The sequence below is a fragment of the Argentina silus genome (genome assembly GCF_951799395.1).
Source record: "Argentina silus genome assembly, chromosome: 21".
NCBI lineage: Eukaryota > Metazoa > Chordata > Actinopteri > Argentiniformes > Argentinidae > Argentina > Argentina silus.
In genome coordinates this window covers 3,336,312-3,355,915 of record NC_139675.1, presented here as the reverse complement: position 1 = coordinate 3,355,915, position 19,604 = coordinate 3,336,312, and the positions used below count along the sequence as shown (strand labels likewise).

The window sequence follows — 19,604 nt, the reverse complement described above, 5'->3', positions numbered from 1 at the left end:
GGAACTGAAGGAATCTTCAAAGGACAACAACATTTCAACGGTGTTTCTGAATGCCACGAATTCATTCCCTAATATAGACACCGTCTTCTGACGGCTTCTCCGAGCGGTGAGGTCATAGACACTGATATCAACGCTCCTTATCACTGCTGGAGACATTTTCAACTCACTGATAATGTTCCCAACAACAACAACAACAACCACAACAACAACAACAACTGAATACATGGTTGGTGGACACAGTGTTTCATTTGAATTCTTGGGAGAATGTGACTTTGAGGAGACGTCTGTAGGCAAGGCAGACAGACAGGCAGACAGGCAGTCAAACAGACAGGCAGGCAGGCAGGCAGACAGACAGGCAGGCAGACAGACAGGCAGACAGACTATCACAGCATCTGCCCCGTACATTAAGCAGACTCTCTGATCCAGAATGTTGGCCTAACGTAAGTAACACACCTATGACATCACAATGGTCTCTCAATGGTTGAGTACCATCACCCTGTGTGTGTGTTTGTGTGTGTGTGTGTGTGTGTGTGTGTGTGTGTGTTTGTAGGGTGTGTATGTGTGTGTGATCATCTAGCTTCATGGAAGATGAGGGGGTGGTTATGAAAGTCAGCGTCATCATGGGTCACATGACCACTCGGAGGTCACATGGTCCGTGGTGGAGGTGAAGAAGAAAGCTCCATTCATGACTCCCATAACCCCCCGCCCACAGCAGTGCTCAGAGGGTCCACAGGAAACAGGCTCAAATTCCTCCCTGACAAAGTTTATTATTGGAACAAATCCACTCCCAATCCACAGCACCCAGCCTTGTAGGAACTTGGGGGTGATGCTTTAAGAACCCCCCTCCTCACAACACACATACACACACACACACACACACACACACACACACACACACACACACACACACACACACACACACATTCTATTGCAAATCTGGATGGGAATGGAACTGATTCAATGCAATTAATTACTTGAAAAATACAACATTCCATGTCAGTGTGTTAGAATAAGATAGCTTAAGTGATGCCTGTGTCCTTCTCTATGCTGTGTGTGTGTGTGTGTGTGTGTGTGTGTGTGTGTGTGTGTGTGTGTGAATGGTGTGTGTGTGTACGGTGTGTAGCGTGTGTGTCTGTGTGTACAATGTGTGGTGTGTACAGTGTGTGTGTGTGTGTGTGTGTGTGTGTGTGTGTGTACGTTGTGTGTGTCCAATGTGTGTATGTACAGTGTGTGTTTGTATGTGTGTGTGTCCAATGTGTGTGTGTGTGTGGGTGAGTAAATACGGGGGGGGGGGGGTTGGTCGCTGGTCATGGCCCATGGCAACCGTGGGAACAGGAAGTCCGGGTTACCGCGGATACAGAACATAATAATCTTCAGGCTAAAATAATCTAATCTAATCTTCTCTTAAGGAGGTCTGTGTGCAGGGGTCTGGTGAGGGGATGCTCTGTGTGTGTGTGTGTGTGTGTGTGTGTCTCTCTCTCTCTCTCTCTCTCACACACACACACACACACAACAGGTGTTCTATACCTCACTATGGGGTAGACTGTGATGTAAGTTTCTCCCTCCTCAGCCGCTGTTAAACCAGGGATATATGGAACGCACACGTCTTTGATACCATTCCACACTCCATTCCATACATTACAATGAGCCCGTCCTCCGATTTCTACCTCCACCAGCCTCCCCTGGTGACCCCCCCGGATTCTACCTTACTACCACCATGGCGCCAAGCGGGGAGGAGAACCTCAGATGAATACTACTGGAGGAGGTAGACAAGGAGAGGCTGGCGGAGGTTGAAATCGGAGGACGGGCTCATTGTAATGCATGGAAGGGAATGAGGAACGGTATTCTCCCTCGGATGTCGGCCTCCAACAGCCTCCCCTGGTGTGCAGAGAAAGAGAGAGGGGGAGAAAAAAGGAAGGCAAAACGCCTCTTTCTCAAGAAATGGTTTTGGCATTCTAGCCCACACAGGAAATAGGACAGGTCAGTGAGAGAGATGGAGGGAGAGAGAGAGGGATGGAGGGTTTGTGTGTGTGCGTGTGTGTCTGGTCAGGAGAATGTGTTTGAGAAGGTGTATGTGTGTGTGTGTGTGTGTGTGTGTGTGTGTGTGTGTGTGTGTCTGGTCAGGAGTATGTGGATGAGAAGGTGTGTGTGTTTGGGCAGGAGTATGTGTATGAGAAGGTGCGCGCACACACACACACACACACTCGCTCCCTCCGTCTCTCTTTGTCCTTGTCCACTAAATTGTTATTACTCGGCTACACCGCCAGGCGGCGCCATTACTCTTCCATCATCACGGCGTTATTCTGGCCACGTGGAGTCGCTGGTCGACAGGTTTTCCGTATTTTAACTGAAGTGGAAGAGAAAGTGAGATGTCTTCAAGGAAGTTGAAATCGACATGAAATAATCAGTTCAAGAGGGCGCATGGTCATACTAGATAGCTGTGTGCAGGAAAAGAGGGAGTTATAACCGTGCGTGTGTTGTGTGTACGTGAAATGCACTGACTGTTAATAGCGGGCACTTCAAACTTTTCGGTTTGTTTTGGACGTTTTTTTTTTGTCGTGACTGCCGAAATAATCCACAATGGGTTGTTGTAGCACCAAAGAGGTATAGTACAGTAGCTAAGTCACTCATTTTATACTTTAGTATTTAACGAATTAGACATTTGTTTTTCAGTGATCTGATGTTAGTAGTCTACTGAGATTTGCACACAGAAAACTATGTTTTTCAAACAGTTTATTTTGGGAAAGGCTGTCAGTTAGTAAACAATGTTGAGTGGCCTCACTTCCGTAAGAATGACTTGAAGGGTTGTATCAGGAGCAAACAGGGATTCGGTGTTTCTACACTAAACACATTGGCCGCTTTTATGACCACTTATTGACTCGCCTTAGGTGTTCGTGTAGATGACGGTGAATTTATTGATTTGTGTATATGTTTCAAAACCTTTATAGAGTAAGCGGGAGTGGAAACCGTTGGAGGAGCGAAACTGCACGGACATCCCATGGCTGGTTCTCTTCTCCGTGTTCTGTGTCGGAATGGTGAGTTTTAGTCTCAGAAGTTACCTTTACTTGACGTCGCAAGGTTTAGGGTTAGCCTATTCTCCGCCGAGCCAGGATCAGCGCGCTGCGCCCTTTTCCTCTAGAGAGAAACACACCTCGTTTAACTTCATTAGCGCGCATCTGGATTCGGTTGTGTACTACGTGCGTCTAAAATTGGGTTTAGGGTTCCAACCATTGAAAGCTTCCCACTACCAACAATTACAATTGATCTGACATGAGTGTGTAGCAGGGGAGGCTGACGGAGGTAGAAATCGGAGGACGGGCTCATTGTAATGTATGGGATAGAATAAGGAATGGAATCAAACACACCATTCCTTATTCTATGCATTACAATGAGTCCTCCGATTTCCTACCTCCACCAGCCTCCACTGTTATGTAGGTTGTATGTCGACCTATACAATACACTGTATTATGTTAAAGGGGCAATCTTGGATTCAAACTACAACAAAGTGGCTTCCCTCCACTTTTTTGGTAAACTACAGAGAAATGTAACTACAATTACAAATGTAACCTCAAATTCATAAAAGGAGCTTTGGATGCAAGGACTGACCATTCATAAGATACAAATGATAGTTTTAACCATGTTTTGGTACCATTCCTAATTCCATTCCATGCATTACAATGAGCCCATCCTCTGCCCTTTTACCTCCGCCAGCAGGCTTGTATGTGCTTGTATGTATCTCCAGGTAAAGCATTGTGACTCCTCCCCTCTCTCCTAGATGTGTATCTGCGGCTTCTCCATCGCCACAGGGGCGGCGTCCAGGCTCATCTCGGGGTACGACAGCTACGGGAACACGTGCGGCCAGAAGAACACCAAGATCGACGGCGTGGACCTTAGCGGGCGCGACCACACGGAGAGAAAGTAAGCATCGTAAAGCGATGTGAAGGTGTTCTCTAAGGTGTGTTGGTGAAGGGCGGTTAAACTGGAACTGAAGGGCTGAATATCGGAATATCACATCTCTTCTTATTGCACCCGTGCGTGATACTGTACCTGCCTCTGGTTGTAGAAATGACCCACAAGCACCCAGGTGTCGTGACAACAATATAGCAAAACCACCAGAAATGTGGATTCATACAGTACATTCATTACTAGCTGTTTACAGAAATGTGGATTCATACAGTACATTCATTACTAGCTGTTTACAGAAATGTGGATTCATACAGTACATTCATTACTAGCTGTTTACAGAAATGTGGATTCATACAGTACATTCATTACTAGCTGTTTACAGAAATGTGGATTCATACAGTACAATGATTTGTAGCTGTTTGTAAAGGCAGTGATTTTCCACCCTCAGTAGTACTGTGTTGTCCTTGTCCAGTGTTTGAACGAGACAATGGGTCATACTTCTGGATGGGCAGAGTGCCCGGGGGGGGAAGAAGAGGGGCATTTAGTTTTTTTAGTTTTTTTTAAATATGTTTTTAGGGCATTTCTGCTTCATTGGGATAGACAGTAGAGATTGACAGGAAGGATGGGAGAGAGAGGAGGGATGACATGCAAGATAGGTCGAGGGTCGGAATCGAACCGGGAACCTTGCGATTACGTGGTAAGTGCATTAGTGTGCGACGCCACTAAGCGCCCCTGGCATTTTGGTTTCTGACTGGGGGTGGGTTGGGGGGAGAAAGGCATTTTGGCTTCTGTATAGACAGGGTGCCCTCTGGGTGCCTTTTCGGGGGGGGGGGGGGGGGCATTTTGGTTTCTGATGGGGGGGGAGTGGGAGAGAGAGAGAGGCTTTTTGGCTACACAGAGAACATCTGTCTGTCCAACCAACCACGTCCCACACTACTGATTATGCAGACAGCCCCACGCGTCTCTTGGATGGAAACAATCCTCTGATGTTATGATACTAAATCTGTGTAATCCTTTTAGAGATTGAAAGTCGTAGGAGGAGTAACAGCTTTACAAACGCACACAGCTCAATGTCGGTGTCTTGATTCTTGTCCGTGTGGATCAGGGGGTAGCTGGTGGAGGTAGACATCGGAGGACGGGCACATTGTAATGCATGGGATGGGTCACGTGTGTTTGATACCATTCCTCAGTGTGTCCATTTCTACCTCCGCCAGCCTCCCCTGGTGTGGAGGTCACTGGAGAGTAGAGTAGTTTACCATACACGCGTCAACCTTGTTTGACTGAAGAAGTTCTCTTAAGAGAAAGGTCAGTGATTAAACTTGGTGATTTCTTTAAGTAAGCATTGCATGGAGTGCAACTTCTCCTCCCCCTCCTCTATCCCTCCTCCTCCCCCTCCCCATGTATGTTTTCTGAACGTTGAAGAGAGGTTTGGTTTTGTCCAGGCCACTTGAGGGCTTTAAACACTACAGGACCAGCACTCTGGCACCACCTATGGTGGATGCTTAGCCAGGCCAGCCCAGAACAGCTCAGTTTGGTTGGGCTCGGTTGGGCTCTGTAGTGGGAATGAAGGTTATGTGTTTCAATTATTGTGTTTGGTCTTCTCTAATGTGCTGATGTTTCTGATGTTACACTGCCATTGGTGTCTACAGAGGCGCTTAACTAATGTCTTCTTCTTCTTCTCCCTCCTTCCCCTCTTCCTCCTCCTCCTCTTCCTCCAGGTATTTGTTCTTCCTGGACCCCTGTAACATTGACCTGCTGAAGATGAAGATCAAGTCCGCGGCTCTGTGCGTGTCCAAGTGCCCTGACATAGAGATGAATACCTACGCAGACGTCAAGAAGTTTGCACTGGCCAATGGTGAGACTGCCTTCCGCTTCCTCCTATTGTTCCTCACTGGCCAATGGTGAGAGAGCTTCCGTCTAACTGTCTTGCTATTACTGAACAACAGAGTGTTGTTCAGTAAACCTGTCCTTTTACTGTTCCACTGTTAAAACTGAGTTTGTAGATCAATCATAGAATCCTCTCTCTCCCTCTCCCCCCCCCCCCCCCCCCTCCAGGTTCTGAGTTGTGTTCCTATGAGATCACTCCTACCAGATATACCAGTCATGCAGAGAGAGCTACCAAATGCCCCAAACTCCCTGTGCCACCAAGGTAAACACACACACACACTTACTTACTTGCTTGCTTATGGTAGTCCATCGTGGCCGATGATGACTTCTACTACTGTTTGTGGGTCCGTTGATGACTGTATAGTCCAATGTGGGATGCACACTCACTGCCACAGACAGGGCATATGAAGGCCCCCTCCGCTGGGGCATGTGCAGCCATGGTCATCTTTCTCCGGTGTTCGGTCCTTCTCTCCTCTGCTAGCCCACGCCAGGTGGAGCGATCTGCAACCGCAGCCTCCAGGGTGGTCAGGGTTAGGGTAGGGTTCATACCACACTTCTTTAGGGGAAGCCTTCAGTTGGTCCTTCAGCTGCTTTTTCTGACCACCTTCGGAGCGATGGCCCAGTTGTAACTGTCCGTACAAGATCTTCCGCCGCAGATGGTCAGCTGGTACCCGGCCGAGTCGTCTGAGTTGCCGGTGGGTGATGGTCGCCTCTATGCTTCTGCAGTTGGACTTGTGTAGGATCTCTGAGTGTGACACACAGTCCTGCCAGGTCACTTTCAGGATGCGCTAGAGGCCATCCCCTGTTAGCCTGGGGAGCCATGAGGATACACAGTTACCGTGTGTGGCCACAAGGAGGCCTGGCAGGAGTCTTGGTGAAGGAGAAGCTGTGTACTAGCAAAGGAAGACTGACACACAAAGCTGTTTCCTGGTTCACCACAAGGTGAAACCTGCCAGTGGCAGCGAGAGAGTTGCAAGCAGGTGGGAAGTAGGCAGGTACCTTCCCTCTAATTACCGCACGACTGCACTGGACGCATCACAACGCCCTGTGTGCCTGACACACACACACACACACAAACTCCCAGTTCCACCAAGGTAGACACACACACACAAACTCCCAGTGCCACCAAGGTTGACACGCACGCACACACACGCGCACATATACATACATACATACAAACTCCCAGTGCCACCAAGGTGGACAAATGTACACACACAAACACTCACACCCTCCCTCCCTCCCCCTCTGTCTCCTCCTCTCTGCGTTGTCTCTCCCCAGTAAGTCTCTCCCACTGTTCCATCGCTGTGCGCCGGTGGACCTGTCCTGCTACGTGGTGTTCGCCCAGGCTCTGGTCTCCTTCGTCAGTGACAACAGCCTCCTCCACAGGGTCATCGCTGGGGTCCTGGCCAGCAAGCACATCATCATGGGCTTCTGTCTACTGGCTCTGGGTAGGCCCTTGGGGGATGGGTATACACACACACACACACACACACACAATATAAACAGACACACAGACAAAAAGAGTCATGAAATAACAAGAAATGTCTCAGTTTTCAGTGACACGTCACTAAGTTTTCTCCCTCCCCCCCTTCCTCCTCCAGTGTTGTCAATGCTGTTGATGGTAGTGATCCGTTACATCTCAGTAGTCCTGGTGTGGATCCTCTCTGTTCTGGTCATCCTGGGCTCTGTTGGTGAGCATCACCATCATCCTCAACATTATCACCTTTTAGAAACACCATCCTCATCATCATGACATCATCATGATTGTTATGCAACAAGAATGTTTTGTTTTTTTGGAGTAAAATACCCCAATGTGGAACACTGATGACAACTGGTCACACACATTGTGTTCCAGGCGGGACGGGAGTCCTCTGGTGGCTCTACGCAGACCACAGGAAGGGCCTGGCCGTAACTACGGCAACACCAACACCCCAAGAGGAAGTGGCTTCAGACAACGTCCAGGCCCTGCTCGTGTACGCCATCATAGCTACAGTCTTAACGGTACGAGACCACTTGCCTCCGCCACTGTGTAAACATTTCAGAGCAAATGGAACTGGTAATTAGTAATGACAGAGTAACTGTCTTTGATGATAAGAGAAGCTAAAGTAAAAACTTTATCCGTATTTTTTTTTTTTGCATTTTGATGAGTAAAAAAAAAAAGTTAGGGTAAGTTGGTTTTGATAATGCAACCCGGTGGCCATCTTGTTCACCAACCCTGGTGTTGATCCTTTGTTTCTGGTCCACAGGTGATCCTGCTGTTGCTGATGCTGTTCATGCGTAAACGTGTGGCACTGACCATCGCCCTGTTCCACGTGGCCGGGAAGGTGTTTACCCATCTGCCCCTGCTGGTGCTGCAGCCCGTCTGGACTTTCCTCGCCCTCATGCTGTTCTGGAGCTACTGGGTCACCACGCTGCTCTTACTGGCAACCGCAGGTCAGAGGTCAGGGGAGTGGAATTGTCAGAATCAGGTGTGTTCCAGGTTCAATAGAAGACCAGGCAGTGTTTTCTAAACAGTGTTTGAGTCTCGTGTGATGTTTTGGCCGTGGAAGCAGCCTGTGGTTTGAGCAGCATGACTCTGAGCCCACTCCTATCAGGAGGCCTGGGTCAGTCTGGTACTGCGGGGTCTGGCTGGCTGCCTGCATGCATGCCTGGCTTTCGGCCTGCCTGCCTGCCTGTCTGTCTGCCTGCCTGTCTGTCTGTTCCACAGAGGGCTTCTAAACGGCACTAAAAATGGTTGTTAAAGGAGTTCTCCTTCAGGGACAAGCTGATTTTTAGAACCTTGTTTTATCTTGGAGTGATGACCTGAGCCACATTTGAATATCTATAGCAGTGATCCTCAACCTTGGTCCTGGAGAGCTGCAGTGGGTTCAGGTTAGCCTAATCAGTCAGTGCTGAGCTGGAGCAAAAACCTGCGTTACTGCGGCTCTCCAGGACCAGGAGTGAGGATCACGGATCGAGACCTAGGGAGGTCACTGACCAATCAATCAAATGTATTTGTATCGCACTTTTGCATAGTGCTTCACAACCAAAACAATACAAACAATATGAGCTAACACCAAACCAAAGACCCTCAAAAAGCAAGCCAAGGAAAAATGTATGTGAAATATAGGGCACAGTGGCAAGGAAAACTGGGGTGGAGAAAGAAACCTTGAGCGGAACCAGACTCCAGGGGGGACCCATCCTCCTCTGGCTGATCAGGTATTGGTGGTTATCACTTTAGTTTCTGCCACTGGGCCTGACTGGACGTGATTGTGTGCGCCCCCTGCAGGCAGCCCGGCGAAGAACGAGGAGACGGGCCTGGTGGAGTTCCGTATTTCCGGGCCGCTCCAGTACACGGTCTGGTACCACGCTGTGGGCCTAATCTGGATCAGCCAGTTCATCCTGGCCTGCCAGCAGATGACCATCGCAGGGGCGGTAGTCACCTACTACTTCACCAGGTGAGGCCAGAAGAACGGGAAGGTTCTGACCGTCTCGGCCAGCGACACTCAGACTGGAGCCTTTTCTTCACGGTTAGGAACATGACTCCTCTCGTCCTACTGACAAAGCATTAGAGGAGAAGGTCCAAGTTCCTTCCCATTATATATATTATATTATACTATTATAATTATACATTATTATATATATTATTATTATTATACTATTATATATATTCTCATCCAATGCTTCTTGAGGACGACACGAGCGGAGGACAGCAATGCCCCCTGGTGGACATGTGTGGTATTGTGATCCTCAAACCTGGTCCCGGAGAGCTGCAGTGGGTCCAGGTTTTTGTCCCAGCCTAGTTCCATCACTATCGCACCTGATTGAACTAATCAACTGCTCTTTAAAAACTTCATGAGCTGAAGGTGTGTCAGTGCTGAGCTGGGACAAAAGTCTGCAGCACTGGGGCTCTCCAGGACCAGGAGTCAGGGTCTCTGATCGAGACCTAAATGTGTTGGGCTACCTGATTCCTTTGAGAGTTTGTGTTGACAGTAGTTTCGTCAAATCATCATCACCCATGATGGCAGATTTTAATTGGTCCTGCTGTGTGAAGTTTACTGTGTGAACTTTGCTGACCTGGGTCAAAATAGGCTTGGGCCTGTCTGGAGTGTCAGATGGTGTGGGGGGGTTTACCATTTTGAGACGCGTCCATTGTGACAGGCATACCCAATAAAGCACAGCAAAGTATTTTAAATGTCGAATGTTTGAACCCAGGTCTGGAAGTGTGCAACATCCCATATCCATATACTGTACATTCCTCCCCCCCCAGGGATAAGTCCCAGCTCTCGGGGACCCCCATCCTGTCCTCTGTGCTGCGTCTTATTCGCTACCACCTGGGAACAGTTGCTAAGGGCTCCTTCATCATCACGCTGGTGGAGATACCCCGCCTCATCCTCACCTACATCCACACTCAGCTGAAAGGAAAGGTAGGGCCTTCATCATCATCATCCTCACCTACATCCACACCCAGCTGAAAGGTGTGTGTGTGTGAGAGAGAGTGAGAGACCCTAGGAGAATGGCTGTATGACGGCTGTGTGTGTGTTTCTGAACCTAGGAGAATGCCTGTGCCCGCTGTGTGCTGAAATCCTGTATCTGCTGCCTGTGGTGCCTTCAGAAGTGTCTAACCTACCTGAACCAGGTGAGTGACAGGAACAGAACGCCGTCTTGTCTTTATGGAGCCCTGAAATGGTCCTGTTGTGACAGTGTGGGAGGCTGATGGAGGTAGAAATCGGAGGACAGGCTCATTGTAATGCATGGAACGGAATAAGTAGCAAACACACTTGTGAACATGACTAATAAAAGACTCCCAGCCACACCCAGCTCCATACCTGACCCTGTCTGCTTGTCCTGCCACAGAACGCATACACGGCCACAGCCATCAACAGCACCAGTTTCTGCACGTCGGCGCGTGACGCCTTTGCCATCCTGGTGGAGAACGCCCTCAGAGTGGCGGCCATCAACACTGTGGGCGACTTCGTCCTCTTCTTGGGGAAGGTACAGTTGCCATCGCGAATACAGCGGTTTTAACAGTTGCTATCAAGACTACAGCTATTTTACCGGTGGCTAGCTAGAGACCATGGGCATTTAGTCTGTCCTTCACCATTTCCCTACCTCCTCTCTCTTTCTCTCCGTCTCCTCCCCCCTTCTCCATCCCTCCCTCTGCCTGTGCACAGGTCCTGATTGTGTCATGTACGGCGTTGGCGGCCGTGCTGGCCCTGAACTACCAGCGTGACTACACGGTGTGGGTAATCCCCCTCCTCCTGGTGTGTCTGTTCTCCTTCCTGGTGGCCCACTGCTTCCTGTCCGTCTACGAGATTGTGGTGGACGTCCTCTTCCTCTGCTTCGCCATCGACACCAAACACAACGACGGCAGCCCCGGAAAGGAGTTTTACATGGACAAGGCCCTGATGGTGTGTGTGTGTGTGCGCGCGTTACATAGACACAGCTTGACATGAGGACAGGTAGTCAGTCTGTTCAGACGTCTGTTACTGCCAAACACAAACATCTCTCTCTCTCTCTCTCTCTCTAGGAGTTTGTGGAGAACAGTAAGAGGACGGCAGGTCGGGAGAAGGCGGAGGGAGGCGGTGGTGAGATGAAGCCAATGGTAGGTGAACAGGACTGCAGAGGGAGGGGTTGGCATTGATGGTGAGGAAGATGATGATGATGATGATGATGATGATGATGATGATGATGATGATGATGAAACGTCTTTCTTTTAGTTCTAGACTCATGGAGGGATCTGCTTCCTGTCCAACACTACGAGGAGTGCTATGTGACTTAACTTTTTCTTTTAATATAACTAAAGTATACTATAACAAAAAACTATTTAAAATTTAACATTTTAAAATACTTTTGTTGTAGTTTGGTGCTACTTGAACAGAGTTGCTGTTGTTTGTGGTGTTTAGTATTTGTGGTGGAAGGATTGGGACTATTCAGACACATATTTTAACCACTGCATTTTGTATTAAAGTATTGTTTGTATTAAAGTGACAGTAGGCCGGTTTTAATCATAAAAATGTTGCCAAATATTTGGAATTTGAATAATGTTAAACGGGTGTATCTGTAGCGATTCAGCAGTGGGATTGGGAGCAGGGAGGGAGAGGCATTGTTTTGTATGGTTTGAATTAGAAGGGTAGTTTAGGGACACGTGTGGGCAGTCTAAAATTTATTTTTCTGTTGTGGTAATATTTATTTTCCCTGTTTGTATTCCACTCACTGCTGTTGTTCTGACTCATTCCACTGTTGTGATTTGTTATTGTACAGAACATTAAATTGGAGCTCCCCTCTATGAAATGGTGTTGGAGTTATATTTGACTCTGGGCTCTAACTTTATAAACAGACTAGCCACGTCAAGTAAGGGTTTAGGGTAAGGTAAGGGTTTAGTTTAGAGCAAGGTGAGGGTTTAGGGTAGGGTCGTCCGAAGGATCTCACGGAGCATCTAGATATGGAGCTAGGCTATCACCTTGGAAACCATAGCACAGCAGTCAGCCCAAATTACCAAAATGTGATCAAGTATATTTAGATTTTATTCAACCATGAATGCAGAAAAATATGTAACCGTCACTAAACTAAAACAACTGTTGTTGTTCTATTGACCGCCATCTTGGCACCATTTCATTAAGACTCTCCAGATGTCCCCCTCCCCCACACCGCATCCTAATTTACCCACGCGTCAACGTGCTGCGAGCAACAGAGGCTGTCCTGATATGACCCGTCACACGGCACAGCGAGTGTCCGTGACAACGCACTCGACAGCCTAGGCGCAAGCAGAGCCTTTTGACGGACGCAGCTGATTTGGACACCTGAGATCTGTTTTACACCTCGAACCCTTGCGTGAGATATTAGCATGCTGTCTCAGGTGAGCAGGTGTGTTTTCAGGTGCTCCTTGAGCTGTGGTATGGTGGAGAGCTCCTTCTGACACACGTGACAGGTCAGAGGACGTTTCAACAGCTCGCTGGTCCCTTCTGTCACAGTCACCCTTCCGTCCTTCTCCAGCATTGCAATCACCTCTGGACACGGAGCAGAAAAAAACACAAGAATAAGACGCAACACGATAATCTGATAAAAGGCCACGTTCCAACATGCACACGCGGCCTCCGTTCCTCTCCTGGGGGAGGCGGGGTCATGGAGACACTAGCTACTAGCCTCTGTTCCTCTCACCTTCAGACTCCATGAAGTAGGCCGTGGTGAAGGAGTTCCAGTGTTTCTTGTTCTTCAGACACGGTGAGTCAAAGTCCTGGCTGATCACGTGGAGGTGGACTTGGCTGCAGATCAACACCAACACACACGTTAACACAAACTAACATTTCACCTCAAACATCAACATATGAACATCAACACCCCCCCTCCCTCACCTCATACTGGGTATGGCATGGTAGCCCATGCGGAAGCGCAGGCTGCTGGCCCCAGGGCACTGCTGCACCATGCGGGCTGCTGTCTGCTGCATGTGTGTGAGCAGGCTGCAGTGCTGCGGTCCCAGGATCCGGAGGCTGGAGATGGACTCCCAGGGAAGAACCAGCCAATGGTACCGGGCCTTGGGGTACTTATCCCGGATCACCACCACACGCTCATCCTTGTACACCTGCACCCCCACCGCCAACCACAATATGAGGGGTTGGAAACATTATGCTGGGTTTCATTTAATCCCTTAAAATAGCACGATTACAAACTGCAGTACATACATGTTAATAAATACTTGAGGTTTAGACCAAAAAACATTGTTAAGATGCTACCCTAGACTGGTCTCCTTTGAAAAAAGAGAGATTTCTATTTCAAGGGAACTCAATTAGTGCTGAGGGTGAATAAAGTCACCCAAATTGTCAACATTCTAGAGTGCCATGGGTGAATTCTTTGGTTCTAAGTTGCTTTATTACGGTGTTCTCATCAGTGAAATGAAGCCATTAAGTTCCTGACATAGTGTGCCAGTGTTTTAAACATATCTTCTACTCTCTGAGTATGCAAACAATGCTGTCGGGCTATATTGAGAATCCATGTAAAACTGCCAGCCGAAGCTAATGCTAACACTCTAGGCTGCTATGGGCAATGGAGTGACAGGCGCATGGCAGATGGTGTCACTACTAGTCTACATCTAAGGCATGTTATAGATTTGGGTGAACTATCCCTTTAAAACAAATGTTATAATTAATTAGTTATAATTGTAATTTAGTTATATTATGAATGTACCCTAAGTTATCATAACTGTCATCAACTGTTACAACAGATGTTTACAACAGCAGACCTGCATGTTAGGGTCTAGCATGGAAGACTTCAGTCCTTGGCTCCAATGTGCTGTTGTTCCCTACAGAGAGAGAGAGAGAGAGAGAGAATGCCGGTAAACACAATATGATGTCACTGCTTACTGGGGCTAGCCTGCTAAAACATGAGGATTCTAACACACACACACACACACACACACACACACACCACTTTCTCAGTAGGGGGCGGTGTGTTTATGGGTGGGAGTGTTCTGGTCGACTCTCCAGGCTGGAGTGGTGGCGGGTCCATCTCTGCTCCTCGGGGGGCCTTCGCCCCGGGGGACTCCCTGCGGTGCTCTCCCCCCTCCCGGACCTGGTCCCTGGGCCTCTTGAGGCCCCTGGTGTCCCCAGGCCTGGTCCCCTGGGCGGGGTTGAGGGCCTGCTGGAAGCGTACGGTGTAGGGGTACAGCCGGTTGACGATGTGGAGCACCTGACCTGTCCTCAGCTGCATCTGGTTACCCACACCCACAACCTGCCCAGCAACACTGGTGGGGTTCACGCCCAGCTGCCACCACACACAGAACACACGGTTAAACTCCCTAATACCACACACACACACAGTTAAACTCCCAACTACCACACACACGGTTAAACTCCCAACTACCACACACACACACACACACAGTTAAACTCCCAACTACCACACACACACACACACACACACACACACACACAGTTAAACTCCCAACTATGCTGCATTCTTACCTGTTTTACGTGAATGTAATCTTTCTCGCAGTCTGCCTTCAGTTCGACTGGCAGAGAAAAGACATATTTATCTTTCAAGTGCATTGGGAAAATGAAATAAGTGATCGTTATCTATTTAGCACATTTGATGGAATTACCTTGGTCCCTGGAACACTTCTTGTCCTTAATGATCGTGTCCGGACCCCGACCCAGGACAACGCTCTGGAGGTGCGGGAGTCGAATGGGCTTGTGACGTCCATCTTCGCTAATTAGCCAACAGAATTTAGACATATCCCCCTCTGTTGTGTTCAACAACAAAAAAGAAGGTTGCGTTGGAATTTGGAACAATTGAGGAAATGCAGTGTCGAATTTTGTTTTAAAAATAGCAAAAGATCATGCAATGTAGATGCTCACAAGTACAGCATGCATTCAAATCACCGTAAGAGCATTTCTATCTAGACCATGTGTGATTACAACGACAACAACAATGGCTAGTACACAGTAACAGGCTGCCATAACAAATTACTTAATGCAGCCCGCTGGCAATGAGATCCACAATCATTGACGTGATGTTTTGATCTCATACCAAATAAATCGAATAGGTAATCTAGCAGTAACAGTTACCGGCTGCAGAAATGCTGGATACTTTTAGGATGCGTGGAACCAGAAGTATTTAAGTATGGTGTCCGAGAAGGGACAAAAAGTTAGAATAACAGGAGAATTATAGTTATCATTGTTATTACAGTATATTTACTGTTAGCTAGACTCGCTTCGGTGAAAAAAGAAACAGCAGTTCGTAGTAAAAGGTAAACCAACATTTACACCGAATGTCATGCTCCGTCATCTGAGGAGCGGTGTCCAGCCAGGCAAGCGGGAGAGAGGAGGAGAGAGGAGGCGAGAGGAGGAGAGAGGAGGCGAAGGCTCCTGAGGTTCAGCCGTCAGTCCACCACACTAGCCAGGAGTGACCAGGCGGAAGATTGCCAGGTCGTTTTCTCAACGGACGTACTGTACCGTTACTGTTATCTACAGGTACATATCGTGACCACAACGGTGTCTTAATTCATTTTAAGAGAAAAAAAACTATCATTCAGTAGTTGAAGTAGCCAGCTAATGAAAGCAAGATTGCTGCCGTAGGTGAATATGCTGCTGACAACCTTCGAGGGGGAATACACAAATCACACAGGTGTGTCCTTGGTTGCTAGCTAAGACGTTAGCTACCTACAGCTGGCTAAGCAGAGCTATAGCTAATAACTAAATGTTATTGCACAATCACCTATCCTCGGTGTCTTCGAGGAATCAGTCTATGATCAGAACCCTAACCCTTGTGACCCTTGTTATAATTAAAAAGGACATTGTTTCTCCAAAGTTACTGACCAGCCTGAGTTTGTGTTCTCCAGTGTAGTTTGTGTTCTCCAGAGTAATGTGTGTGCGTGTATGTGATTTGAAATCAAACAATTACTATAAGGCACCCAGCATATATATATATAGCCATCTTAACTGAAATAATGTAATAACATGTAGTCCAGATGAACAGGAGGTCTGTTTATATGTCTGCTGTAAACAATAGCCCTGAGGTGAGGTGGTAACTCTGTATGGTCACCGAAGGGGTGTGTGTGTGGGGGGGGGGGGGGCACTAGTGGGTGGTCCTGCCCCTGCGGAGGACAGCCGATCGGACCGGCCTGTTCTTGGCCATGTGGCTGGGCTTGGTACTGGTGGTAGAGGAGGGTGATGCGGTGGCTGGGCGGGGGGGAGTGGTGGAGGTGATGTTGGGGGAGGAGGGGGTACCCTGGCGGGGCGAGCCCCCCTCCCCAGCGGAGATGGAGCGGTACAGGATGTGGCCCTGCCTCCCCAGCGTCTGGTACCGGAATCCGGGGGGGCTGCTGAAGCTGGCAGGGCAGGGTCGGAGGTCAGGCCGGGTGTAGCTGCTTTGGTACACACTGTTGCTCTCCGCGGGCCGCGGGCCAGAGGGCCGAAGGGCCGGCTTGTAGCTGACATTGGGGGGGGCCGTCTGGGCCGTGTACTGGGAGCGCGAGGTGGTGGTCTTTAAGGCGCCCGAAGGAGGGGTGCTCTGGGTCAGGGTGGGCCTCTGGGTCTGGGCCTCGCAGGAGCGGTAGTCCTCTGTCATGGTGGAGCGGCTGGCCACCGGCGTCCTCTGACACCACGCCTGGACAGGCAGCCGAGCCGACACTGCCGCCGGCCCCTGTTGGCCCACAAAGTCCCCGTGAGCCGTGGACACCAAAGCCACGCCACCCTCCGGAGGGGAGGAGCCCTCGGCCGGGTGGCGGGGGACGGTTGGGGGGGACGGGGTGGGCCACGCCCTGTACCTGTCCTGGAACTCTGAGGAGGCTACGAAGGGGGTGGAGCTAGGCTCCCAGAGGGGCTTGGTCTTGGCGGAGCGCCGCACCTCCCCTTTAAGTCCGCGGTAGTCGTGGCAATGGGTGGACTGGGCACCGAGCGGGGCGCTGCTGGGCTTGTACACGGCCTTCTGCCTGGGGGGCCGGCGCTGGAGGGGGTGGGCCACGTAGACCAGGCTGTAGTTGGTCACGCCCTGGAAGGGAGCGTCGTGGTGGGGCTGGGGGGCCGGCGGGGGTCTGGAGCTCTGGCGGGGCACGGTGGGGGGCGGGGGGCAGTAGTCGTCTCGGCAGGTAGAGGTGGCGTGGAAGCTCTCCTGGCTCAGCGTCAGGTTGTCTTTGGTCTTAAAGGGCTGCCGCTTCACCACATCCCAACTACGGTACTCCTCTACAGGGAGGGGAGGAGAGGAGGGGAGTCAATTCACACCAAAACGGGCATGGATTAGCAAGACAGACAGACAGACACACTCACACACACACACACACACACACACACACACACACACACTGACACACACTGACACACACACACACACCTTGGTACACAGACTGAGTGTCCATCTTGGTGGTGGGTGCGGAGTAGTGGACAGTTTTGTTTGTGATGTTCCTGGTGAGGCCAGGGTGAGTCCTGTAGTCCCAGGCGTAGGTGGTGCGGAGCAGCATGGGCCCAGAGGGGGGCTCGTAGGGCTTGGAGGCCCGGCGCGGGGGCACATTCACCTGGTGGGCAACGTAGTCTGCCCTGGGGGGGACACAACAACAATATTACAATAACACACACTTGTTTATGTTTATACTTGACTTTATGGATCCCACATGGCATTCCATTCCATGCATTACAATGAGGCCGTCCTCCGATTTCTACCTCCACCAGCCTCTACTGACACACACATTTTGCGGTTTGTGGACCACTTGGAATGCACAGCCACTGTTGCTTCATTCTAAGTGGTCAACTAATATGGACATTGGAACATACCCTCTCATTGTAATGCATGGAATGGAATGAGGAATGGTATCAAACACGTGTGTTACACACTTACCCAGAGTGACATGCAACACTGTTAGCACAATCGCCTAAAGTAGAAATGACAAGATTCCTTTAGGCCTTCCCTGTGATAAGGGACAAGAGAGTGATGCTCATCTAGTACAGGGGGGAGTGGTTCACTGAGGTAAATGCTAACTGGGACGCTTGGGATGGCCCACCCCCGTTGAAGATTTAAAAAGTAAGGGTTAAGGTTAGAGTTAGTGTTGGGTAAGGGTTAGGGCTAGGGTTTCGGGTAGGATCGTCCCAAGCATCCCACTTAGCATCCACCGTTGAACTAACCTGAAGGTCGTGGTGTTGGACATGTCTCCCTCCAACGGCTTGAACTCATTGTTGACTTTCTTGGACGCCCGAGGGCCCGGGGCTCCGTGCGAGTGGAACTTCTCCTGGTACTCGCTGAGCACGCAGGCCGAGTCGGACCGGGAGGTCGGGATGACGGTGGGAGGGGGCGAGTGGGGACATTGATGCCGACTGGAAGAGAGAACCGGTTATAGACTACAGCTAGGGTTAACTCCTACGTACGGATCAGGGTTCGGTTTCCCGAAAGCTTCGTAGCCTCATTGGAAAATCAATGCTTGCAGGTCAATCTTCTGAACCAAATTCACAATTTAATGAACTTTGCTAGTCTACTGCTAACGCAGTTACGGGAAACTGTCCCCTGATCAGCACGGCGGCGGGTAGCAGAATCTAATTAACAGAATAAGTAGACATTGCGGAAGCCGTCACAACGTTACCGAACACTAGGCTACCGTAAACAGCGGTTTGACCACTAGACTTACCCGCAAGTGCAAATCTGGCACAGGCACTGGGTCGTCATGTTTACATTGACTGAACGACTCCCGGTGTCCTCAATAACATCGGAACCACTGCATTGTACACCTTAAAGTCAAACGTTTGGACCGGAGATATCATGTGCCCATTTGTAGGCTTTCGAGGACGTTATAGTTAGATTGTAAAAACAAAAACAAAATTAGATTATATAAAGAAATACCTAGGAACAGTAAATTAGCCTACATATTTCTACTCTGTCGGCTACTTTTATGTAATTTTGTGTTTTGGACTAGAGAGCGAGATTCGACCAAGGTGTTCGCAATGACGTAATAAACGGAATTTTAACGTGACGAGGGGGCTTTTATGACGTGGTTTAACTTTGTAACTGATATGAGACAGATTGTATACATTACTGATCCCGTAAAGTTGAGCTCTCTCTCGCCTAAGTGTATTGTATTTGACTGACGCGCCGTATATATACAGATATATCTGAACTGAGCGAGTTTACAATCTTCTATTCTAGATGCTTGCGCCTCCGCCATGCTACCGGGATCAGTACCACAGACAGCTCTCGCGGCGGAGCGCAGCGCGTGCCCACTTGTTGGCGCCTCCGGTCGCTGATTATTCAATTCGTGGCCACTTGTGGGAAACGTAATAAAAAATAAAATGTCATGTCATGTCCAAACAGCCTCCAAATTAATTCGATTTTTAGTAGGTCTACGAAAGCAAAAA

At 49.3% G+C, this 19,604-nt stretch overlaps 3 protein-coding genes across 5 annotated transcripts; 1 reads left to right on the top strand and 2 right to left on the bottom strand.

Moving 5' to 3' along the window:
* Positions 1-2,360: 2,360 nt before the first annotated feature.
* slc44a1a (solute carrier family 44 member 1a) lies at positions 2,361-12,060 on the top strand. Of its 2 annotated transcripts, XM_083692600.1 has the most exons (16): positions 2,361-2,604; positions 2,949-3,035; positions 3,776-3,918; positions 5,625-5,761; positions 5,962-6,055; positions 7,072-7,241; positions 7,395-7,484; positions 7,649-7,794; positions 8,040-8,226; positions 9,062-9,230; positions 10,043-10,199; positions 10,328-10,411; positions 10,630-10,767; positions 10,947-11,183; positions 11,303-11,377; positions 11,493-12,060. In XM_083692600.1, exons 1-16 carry the CDS (start codon positions 2,581-2,583, stop codon positions 11,496-11,498), a joined length of 1,944 nt encoding a protein of 647 aa, XP_083548726.1. In that variant the 5' UTR covers positions 2,361-2,580; the 3' UTR covers positions 11,499-12,060. The 2 variants fall into 2 exon arrangements, with proteins under 2 accessions (XP_083548726.1, XP_083548727.1); XM_083692601.1 differs by lacking the exons at positions 2,361-2,604; positions 2,949-3,035 and having other exon boundaries at positions 3,824-3,955.
* A 223-nt stretch (positions 12,061-12,283) lies between these two features.
* On the bottom strand, positions 12,284-15,632 carry aptx (aprataxin). 2 transcript variants are annotated; one of them, XM_083692685.1, is made up of 8 exons: positions 15,528-15,632; positions 14,870-15,010; positions 14,733-14,779; positions 14,197-14,532; positions 14,012-14,071; positions 13,128-13,354; positions 12,934-13,037; positions 12,284-12,782 (listed from the first exon to the last, which is right to left on the bottom strand). In XM_083692685.1, the coding sequence occupies exons 2-8, from the start codon at positions 15,000-15,002 to the stop codon at positions 12,628-12,630; spliced, it is 1,062 nt and encodes a 353-aa protein (XP_083548811.1). In that variant the 5' UTR covers positions 15,003-15,010; positions 15,528-15,632; the 3' UTR covers positions 12,284-12,627. The 2 variants fall into 2 exon arrangements, with proteins under 2 accessions (XP_083548811.1, XP_083548812.1); XM_083692686.1 differs by lacking the exon at positions 15,528-15,632 and adding an exon at positions 15,336-15,363.
* Positions 15,633-16,344: 712 nt separating this feature from the next.
* Positions 16,345-18,918, bottom strand: LOC310820959 (stabilizer of axonemal microtubules 1-like; the record flags this gene model as incomplete). The annotated part of the gene is made up of 4 exons (XM_083692803.1): positions 16,345-17,450; positions 17,599-17,801; positions 18,384-18,572; positions 18,881-18,918. 4 exons carry the CDS (start codon positions 18,916-18,918, stop codon positions 16,345-16,347), a joined length of 1,536 nt encoding a protein of 511 aa, XP_083548929.1.
* Between the last annotated feature and the right edge of the window lie 686 nt (positions 18,919-19,604).